This window comes from Camponotus floridanus, unplaced genomic scaffold (genome assembly GCF_003227725.1).
Source record: "Camponotus floridanus strain SB8 unplaced genomic scaffold, Cflo_v7.5 scaffold10, whole genome shotgun sequence".
Lineage (NCBI taxonomy): Eukaryota > Metazoa > Arthropoda > Insecta > Hymenoptera > Formicidae > Camponotus > Camponotus floridanus.
The window spans coordinates 286-9,980 of record NW_020229215.1 but is presented as its reverse complement, the minus strand read 5'-3'; the positions used below and the strand labels follow the sequence as shown (position 1 = coordinate 9,980).

General features: G+C 30.8%; 2 protein-coding genes across 2 annotated transcripts; both read right to left on the bottom strand.

Moving 5' to 3' along the window:
• Positions 1-640: 640 nt before the first annotated feature.
• Positions 641-3,819, bottom strand: LOC105255330. The gene is made up of 3 exons (XM_011264551.3): positions 3,533-3,819; positions 2,241-2,365; positions 641-1,062 (listed from the first exon to the last, which is right to left on the bottom strand). The coding sequence occupies exons 1-3, from the start codon at positions 3,569-3,571 to the stop codon at positions 870-872; spliced, it is 357 nt and encodes a 118-aa protein (XP_011262853.1). The 5' UTR covers positions 3,572-3,819; the 3' UTR covers positions 641-869.
• Positions 3,820-6,080: 2,261 nt separating this feature from the next.
• LOC105255328 (transmembrane protein 267) lies at positions 6,081-8,676 on the bottom strand. The gene is made up of 2 exons (XM_011264550.3): positions 8,169-8,676; positions 6,081-6,560 (listed from the first exon to the last, which is right to left on the bottom strand). The coding sequence occupies exons 1-2, from the start codon at positions 8,448-8,450 to the stop codon at positions 6,231-6,233; spliced, it is 612 nt and encodes a 203-aa protein (XP_011262852.1). The 5' UTR covers positions 8,451-8,676; the 3' UTR covers positions 6,081-6,230.
• Between the last annotated feature and the right edge of the window lie 1,019 nt (positions 8,677-9,695).

Genomic DNA, 9,695 nt, shown 5'->3' with positions numbered 1-9,695 from the left:
ATTACAAAATCAATCATAGTCGAGTAAGATATTTTATAAAGCATTCCAACATTTTTTTATTTATTGCAAAATATTATCAGAATTATACACGATAAATGCGTAAAGTATTTTCGAATTTATTTCAGTCTTGCAAAAATAATAATGCAATAATTTCAGAGTATCATATATAATTTTTCTGCAGCGCAAAAGTATATAGAGACATCTGGACATTTTCTAGTAAACGTTCAGCTTTGTCGGCGATTCAAATAGCCGATAAAGTAGATAGATAATAATCAAAATCAAATATATTCTTATGTGTAATAAGTGATTTTATTCATTTACCTAATATTTACTCGTCATCGAAATCTCTTTTCTGTTATTTCAAGATAATTATTAATCTCTGCTTCAACAATGTCGAAGATGTATAAAAATACATATAAAAGTTAAATTGAATTAAAATTGACTTTCGTAAAATAATATACATTTGTAAAATAATATATTTTTATTTATCAAACTGTAACTGGCAAATGTAATTTTACGCCGCAGTGAAATAATGTCCAAATTCTCAGCATTCAGAGACTGTTTATGAGAAATATGATTATGATAAACTTAATTTTTATTTCAACTAAATCTAATATTTACATAAAGTTATTAAGAAAAATTAAACTTGAACACGTAATTTCGCAATAAATTACATAACGATATACTATACATTAAGGGAAATTAATAATAATTAGAAATAACTCAAAATTAAACTAAGGTTTACTTAGAAATTCTACTTAATCTCCGTTTGAATTAATCAATGGTTGATTAATTGATGCAGATAAATGCACCAATGACTAACGAATGATTAGTCGTTTTATAGAGTTAATTATTTCGAATTTGATATATTAGAATTTCGAGCGAGCCTCGTTGTAAGTCCCATAATGAACGTTTTTGTTCTTGCCGAAGTCTTCATCGAAATTATCGGCTCCACTATACATGGAAAAACCACGACGAGAGAGTAATTCTCCTGGCACGATTGTAGGATTGGTATAACAAAAATCCGCCATCATATTCGTCTGCCTGTTTAGTTGGTTGGACCTAAATCAGTTTTTAATTTCACACTCTCTTAGCGATCAAATTTATATAATATAAATCAAAAAGAGAAATATAAGGATTTGATAAAGATGATTCTCTTAATATCTATTTGAGTTTAAGTCGATCCTAAATTATGGATTATAATCAAAACATTTTTTATAGATATGACACATATTCGTGGAGTACATCCAAATAAGAATTAATTAATTGAATAGCATTAATGAACGCTTATCGAGAAAATTACGAAACAAAAAAGGTACTTAAAGAGAATTTTTCAGACTACTACTTTATAAAAGATTTATAAAAATTTTTATTAATAAAAAAATCTGGAAAAAACTTGGAAATATTTTAAACTTTATGCTAAAGGATCAATTAAGAAATTACTCACGAATAAAAGCATTTTTTAATCATTATCGTTCTACATTCTTGGATGAGATAAGCTAAATAATCGCGCTACGAGCAATAAAGATACGTTATCAAGGATTCCGACGAAATATGAATCATAAACGAAACTTGAATATTTGATTTTCATTCTTATAATGAAAATATGAAAATGTCTATCGTCGATACAGACGTGCGTCATACACTTTTTCCTTTCGCCGCATAAGAATATTGCTAAACAGAGGGAGCAATCATATAATTACAGTAAAATACAGATTTAGAAATAATTTTAGATATATACTTTAATGAAAAATTTTAAATAAACAATCAAAATTACGATTAAATTTCACTATTTCAATGTTACTGAATTGTGTTATAAGATAAGTGACACAAGACTATGTAAAATTCTAAACAAATTACGAAAACATTTGTTTTACGAAAATGTTCTATAATATTAAGACTTTTAAAACCTAGCATTTCGCATGTAACAACCTAGTGAAATAAGTAATATGTATGTAGCTATGATTTAGCTGGACGGAAATTTTGAAATACATTACGCGAGTGCAGAGACGCACGTCATTTCTTGTCTATCAAACGCACTTTCACTGCAAGTAGAATACTATAATTGATGCATTGGAATGTAAATATTAGTCATTAAATTTACACCTAATGATAGATTGATTCAATATAACTGTATTCATTAATTTTTTATGAAAAAAATTCTTTCCATGTTAATAGCATTATCAAAGCCTGCAATTGTCACTTTTATTATCAGTTGACAAAGCAGAAGTAATACTCACCCATCCCCAGCTAATCGATTTACTTTTATGAATAGCACGATTACCAAAATGAAAAGTAAAATAAGTGCACCGGCAGTGATACCACATGCAATGTAAAAATATAGCGTCCAATCTTCGAGAGATTCCTAAAAAGAAGAGTTTGCAATCATTTTTTAATTATATAAAATTGAAAAAATAAAAAAATTCAGAAATAAAATGCAAGCGCAAACAATTGTTTATCAATCATTTGTTAATAATATATAAACTAATATGGAGAAAGACTAATACAGATTAGTTATCTATCTGTTCTGTTATCGTGATAAAGTCTATATTATTATGCATCTTATCGCGATTTCATCAAGCATGAATTAATTAAAATACTGACGCAAAAATTACAAATGACAAAGATATCGGAAACGGAAATGCAAGATTGTGAAAGGATTTTTGCATCATGCACGATTGATATCCGCTTCCTTGAAGAATTTCGTAAACTATATTCAATTTCAATATCAATGTGATATACGATTACTAAGGTACTAGGAATGACGAATTAAAACACCTTTCTCGAATCAAATATTATAACGTACGCGCGATCGTTATCTTTAAACAGAATTTATTTCATGAATATCTATCTTATGCATCTCATCGACTCGTTTGTATCCGACCTTGCGTGCGCATAGTGCATCTCTAACAACGAGGTCTGTGAACGGACATGATCAATTACGAGGAATCTGCATTTGTAAATATCTTTATTTTATTTTCAGGAGAAAAATCACAGAGCAATCAAATAGGGAAAAAGGTTTGCATGGTTTTGCAAAGGTTTGCACGAATAGGTTGCATGAGTTTTAAATATTTTTTCTCGAATTTCTCGTTTTTATCTATATACACATTTTTTTCATATTTCATTGTGAAATAATATCGTTATCGGCTACCAAGGATATATTTATCGATATAAAATTATTGACAATTCTATAAGCATATCAGTTGTATGCGTTCTAATTGTGCTAAAACTGACAGAACTCTGAATGAGTTATTATATATTTGTTTTTATATATAATTTTTTTATTGTCATTTTATGATCATTTTTTGTATAAAAACATATATTAATAAATAAATAAATATTCTGCAATTATTATAATTTTTTCAAACCATAAGCATTTCTTTTTTGGAAATAATCATCAATTATAACATGACAAAATGAGAGAAAAAAGCAATATAGCCTATCAAATATGTATATCTTGAGCACACAATTATTATTCTTCATCAAAGATAAAATTAACATTTCAACACGACTGTCAGATGTGGAAACTTACGATGGTTAAAGATACACTAAATAATATCAACTTTGCCATGGAGGCTTATATCGAAGATGTAATTTTTAATAACGTTACACAAATAAATATGATAAAATGATTTACACTGTTTACGATACTCGAAACAATTCGGATAATTTCGTCAAAGACGAGAGACGGTTAGGAATTTCGCCGGAAAAAAGGAAAACACGTGATTTCACGCACGTATCGCGAGAACGTGATTTGCGGTCAGGGACCGTACAATCGACCTCGGGATTATTTGAAAGATATGTAAACATTGAAAGTGGGAGAAACTAATATGTACTTACCATCGTGAGTATGAATCAACCAGCTGAACCCGCGAATGTGGTCTTGTCATACCTTGCGCACGATATCGTTTTAGATTCGTGTAAGATGTCGCACTTACTCAAGATATCAGCGAAGATCGATATCGGCGTTATCACGATCGTTATCGCATATCTATCGAAGCGCGACACTGTGGATTCCAAAATATTGAAACATCTCATCGAGCCATTCGCGCTCCTGATTTGTCGCGAAAAATCGAATTCGGCTCGAAGTATCCGCGGGAAAATCCAGCAATGTCGTTGATTAAGTGGAACCGCGTTCAGAATTCCCTTTTTCTCTTCCTCAAAAAAGGAGAAAGAAAAAAAAAGAGGAAAAACACTCGCGAGAGAACACGTATTAATTAATTAATATTACTTTCGATCGGCAATTCGGTTTTATCGATTGCGATTTGCACCGTACGTATTCAACAGGTGCGGGATGGCCGGCTAGTTAAATGAGTACTAAGCGAGACCGTCGAGAGCGAGGTAAAGCAAAGCGGCGGTGCCACCTAAGCAATGTTGAATGCTGATAAGCCCCTCCAAAGCGCGGCCGCGAACACGGGCGTGTGTTCACGCGCGTGTGACTTGTCTCCCGCCTTCGCGCTCTCTCATTTACGGAGTCGCGTCTCCGCGCGTCACGTGGGTAGAGATGTTCAATTGCATAATGTATCGATAATTCTATTCTCATTCGCTAAGTATTGATAATTCTGTTAATTCAAAAATTACACTGTAATTATCGATATAAGCGGCAATAATGAAATGTCGTTAATTATTTATGTAAGCGAAGATGTCGAAATTGAGCACAAAGTATCGATATTGCTTAACGATATTAAAATTTTGTTAATATAGTCCTAAATTTGACAGATTATCGATTTGTCGGTAATCGATCATTCTAATCGCTATGTATTGGTTTTCGCAAATGTCAATATTAAATGTCAATATAAGATATTAATAGTAGCAAAAAATTGGATATATGTGATAATAAGAAAAGATTCCTTAAAGTAAAATTACAACTGCAGTTATAAAATAAGGCGCAGTAATTTTGGAAAAATAGGAATGGTTTATTTTTTAAAATACATAAAAATTTATAATTTATCAAAAGAATAAAGAAAATATAAAATTTGTAACTGCACTTGTAATTATTATTTCAATTTAATATTCATTAAATAATTTTGATTCATTCGTCATATCACAATCACTAGAGAAAACTGTGCAGTGTATATTACTAATTATAAAATTGTATTCCTAGAGAAGTTAAGAAAATACTTATAAATATGTGAATAGTATCTCGCATAAGAAATGGACAGTCAATACGCAGGTGTAGAAAACAAATGCATGTGGGACTCGCCCAATAAACTATGTGCACAGCTGCGGAAACTTGTGTGTAAATATTATACACGCCTCTATATACACGCACATATTAAACCTGAATTGTCATCCATAACTTAGAAAAATTTTAGTCAGACTTTCGCTTTTCCTCACGCAAACGACGATATAATTCATCGTTGTCATGTGCATGTGTTATCTGTCATATCATTTTCAAATATCACACTTAATTCAAAATATATTACATATCACAAACACTTTTTAGCATAAAGATATGTAAAAAAATGTACAATTTCTAACAATTATATTGTGTACAATTTCTAACAATTATATTGTGAAAATATATGATATATATTGAATTATATTATATAATAAAATTTTAACTTTAAATCTATTACATATATACAAGAGATATAGATAATTTAACATTAAAAATTAAAAAAAAATTACAATTGTAAGTTATACAATCCTTTTCATTTATTTTATTAAAATACAGGTAAAAAAATTTGTCATATGATATGTAATTTGTAATATTTGTCATATGATATGTAATTTTTAATATTTTTTCCATTGAAAAATAATGTAAAAATATCCTAAAAATATCCTAAAATAATTTTTACTTATCGTGGTAAGTAAAAATAGTTTTACTTAGTTTTTTATATTAATTATATAGGAAAAAAATGTTAAAAATATATTACAAATTACGTATAATAAAAATTATTAATCACCTGTATTTGAATATAATAATTGTAAAGAATTGTGATTATTTATAACTGTAAATATTTTTATTTTCAGTGTTAAATGAAACTTTACATATCATTAAAGTTAACATTTTAAATTCTATTAAAGTAAATATCACTTTATATATTAATTTAAAAAAATTATATCTATTTCTTTCAGAGAGCCAATTTTTTACGTTTTTTCCGCCTAATTTTCAGCAATAGTTAATAAATAATTTCCGTATATGTAGTTTCAAAAAAATATCAAGTTTTTGTTTGTACTATCTGGACACAAACAAAAATCTCATATATATCATATATCGACAAATCTCATATATCGATGAAAGTAATATTGTTGTTACTCTTTTGCGCAAATGTATGCAAATTCATGAGCCAATATAATATATAAGGAAGGAACATACAAAGACTCACGTATAGGTAGTAGGGAATAGGACGGGTAGATCCGAAAGGACAGAACCACAAACCTCTTCTGGTACCATCTCGAATGTGATGACTTAGGAAGGAAGCCAGTATCACCCAAGAAGTATGTTCCAATATAGGAGAGTGGAAAGTGTTGGATAGGAAAATGAAGAGTATCCACAGAACAATAGGAACCGTGGTACAATGCAAGAAAGGCCGCTTCTGTAAATGCGTGGCATCCTGAAAAAAAAAAGATAAAATTAAGAATAGAAATAGAGAAAAAACGTAGAAATAAATAGATATGCAGAAAAGAGCTACATATTTATATAAATAATATAATGTATAATGTATAAATAATATATAATGATATAACATAATCACAGCAATGATGGATAATAAATAATATGAAATAATTCATTTTAATTACATTTATATATCATTTATATATCATTTCTATTAAAAAATCGTTTTTTAATTTTGTTTAATGATAAATTTTGTTTAATTATTTAATAGTATATAGTATTATTATTTCTGATTTTATTTGCATATATAATTTCATAATATAATTTAAGAAAAAAAAAAAGAATATTCAAATAATTTTTTATAATAGAGCATATGTAACAGTAAAAAAATAATCGATTCATAAATTATTCATATAAAAACTAATAATTTAATAATTTAATATTATATTTTTAATTACATAAGTAATATTTAATTTCGAAAATTAATTTTTCAGTAATTTTATTACTTCAATAATGCTTTGAAGATTACTATGGTCGCACGGAGTTCACTTGATAAAACTATCGCGCATTCATAATATTAATGCATATTTATTTTCTGTGCATGATATAATAATCATCCGAAAGTGTTCTCGATATTACAGATGCTACACTCTTAATTCCTATGAATATTTATTATACGTAAGCTTATTAATATATTTAATATAATACCTAGAGCTATGGTCGCACGGAGCTAATTTGACGAAATTGTCGTCCTATCGAAATTTTTCCACTACCGACGCGATATATTTATATTCACATATAACAAGATAATCACTCCCGATATTTTTCGACACTCTCGATAGTTTTTACGGTATTTCGAATACTACACATTTATTTACAAGCGATATTTATTCTCGGTTAACCGAAACCATAACTCAAGTACGACGAGACAATTGATTTTTACGATTGTAATATCATAAATTATAATTAATAAGAATCACAACAATCCATCAACACAGCAATCTATTAATTATTATTTTGACATTTCGATATTTCGATGCTCGATCGCGATTATATTTACATCACAAGCAACAAAACGACGTCATAAAAAATCGTGTATAAACGTGTAGACGAGCGCGAAAAGACTATTCCGATTCCGAATTCGGATGGGTTATGTGAACCGGTTCAATTCCGGAATTCCGTGATTTTACGCAAATTGAATATGGCTGTGATGACGTCATCGAGTACTAATTCCTATTATGCGTGACGCGTATGTATAAATGAATTACAAACACGAGACATTTAAAGCATATATGTCGAGTATAGAATGCAAAAATCATAAAAAATAATTTTTATCACTAGCTACTATATGTCTACTTATTAATTGACTTGTCACTTGATAAAATTGTAGATCGAGCAACGCGTTTTTGTATAACACAAGTTCAGATAAGTTCAGATAATCCTCGCAATAAAAAATTGAAATATATATATATATTAAGAAAAAAAACTACACATTTTTATGAAATAAGAATTGAAAATTATTAAATAAGAAAATAAGAATTATTGAAATAAGATAAGCGTATCAGAAAGAATATCTCATCACAAACCTTGGGCATCTATTACTCACATGAATGTGCCAACTTCGGGCCGCGATAAAATGATCCAGGTCGATGAAGGACGCCAGCAGGAAGCAGGAGAATACGCTGTTCATGTTGCGAATGAGCGGCTTTTGCGACAGGACGACGATCAACGTCCACGTGAGGCCGCCGACTGTCGCGTGCGTCATGTTGTCAAACACCGCGCGCTCGGACTCGCTCTTGCCGTGCTTGAGTCCGAGATCGCCGAGAATCGAGCAGACGCCGATTGCACACGTCAGGAGGAAACGTAACCAAAGTCCTTCGCGCCACATCGCGCACGTATTTCCCTACAATCGGCGTGACCGGCAATTAATTAATAATCGCGTAATATCGATCGGCTTCGGGACTTTGACCGTTGTAAACCGAAGTGCGACGCACACCTAGCGGTCACACATCCGCCATCATGATGACGTCATGCGCGCGCAGAGAATGTATATAGGCCAAAGCTGCCAGATCTCCGCCGCAAGCAACACCTTGTGGAGGGGATAACGGAGATGGAGCGTAACGTACGTGTGAGCTCGGAGTGCGCCGACTCACACGTACGTTACGCTACATCCCCGTTATCCCCTCCACAAGGTGTTGCTTGCGGCGGAGATCTGGCAACTTTGATATAGGCTGCGTTCCAAAATTCACTGCCACTAATGAAAATCTATAGTTTACGTGACGTACATACACTATAGATTTTCAGTACTGGCAGTGAATTTTGGAACACAGCCATAGATACATAATTAATTTTTCGATGTTGGTATCCCTGATATTGAGCTTCGCGTTTCTGTCGCAGGACTTCAAGTCGAAGTCAAACGAAGTTACGATTCTTGATCTTTATATATGTTTGTGGTACGTCTTTATACGTCTATGCTTTCATTCTCTCGTATTAGCTCGAGATATATCCACGAGATACGTATGATTCTTGAAATTACTCTGTAAGTTATTGGTCTTTTATAAAAACAGATTTTTTGCGAGAATCGAATAACCAACATACGGTGTCGTTTTTGTAAGGCGTTCGTAAAAATCATTGAGAAGTTTCCTGCGATTGTACATCATTATAAATTGCTATCTGTATAGAAAATTTTGGTTGCAATCCATTGGGCGTGATAAGAGACGAGCGCTATTTTGACTTGACTACGCCTTCGTTTACCGAGGAATAAATTGTTCTCGACACAAACCTCGGAGATTCGAAGATCATTTCTTTCAGAAACTCGAAGAGGAAGTCATCGAAAAATTACATCAAAATGGTAATCATTTTGTTAATTTATTCGATATTAAGCTTTTCAAAAGATTGTCATATTCGTGTCTGGTTTGAGATGATATTTGCCTCAAGCATCACACATGTTATTGTTTTATTTAATGTCGATCGCCATATTATATGTATTAAATGTTTATTTGTCGGTATCGAAGTTAGCACGTGCAAATTAAATATACAAGATCATTGAAAGAATGCACGATGTATCATGCTTTTTTCAGAAAGTACGTTGTTATTTTGATTTGATTTTCGTGCAATCAAATGTGTATCAAAC

Excerpts from the sequence above, each read along its gene's own strand:
- LOC105255330 (XM_011264551.3), bottom strand. The coding sequence starts at position 3,571 with ATGGCAAAGTTGATATTATTTAGTGTATCTTTAACCATC. Across the intron at positions 2,366-3,532 it reads TTAGTGTATCTTTAACCATC|GAATCTCTCGAAGATTGGAC; the intron begins GTAAGTTTCCAC and ends TCTTCTTTTTAG. Across the intron at positions 1,063-2,240 it reads AATCGATTAGCTGGGGATGG|GTCCAACCAACTAAACAGGC; the intron begins GTGAGTATTACT and ends AAACTGATTTAG.
- LOC105255328 (XM_011264550.3), bottom strand. The coding sequence starts at position 8,450 with ATGTGGCGCGAAGGACTTTGGTTACGTTTCCTCCTGACGTGTGCAATC. Across the intron at positions 6,561-8,168 it reads CCCGAAGTTGGCACATTCAT|GATGCCACGCATTTACAGAA; the intron begins GTGAGTAATAGA and ends TTTTTTTTTCAG.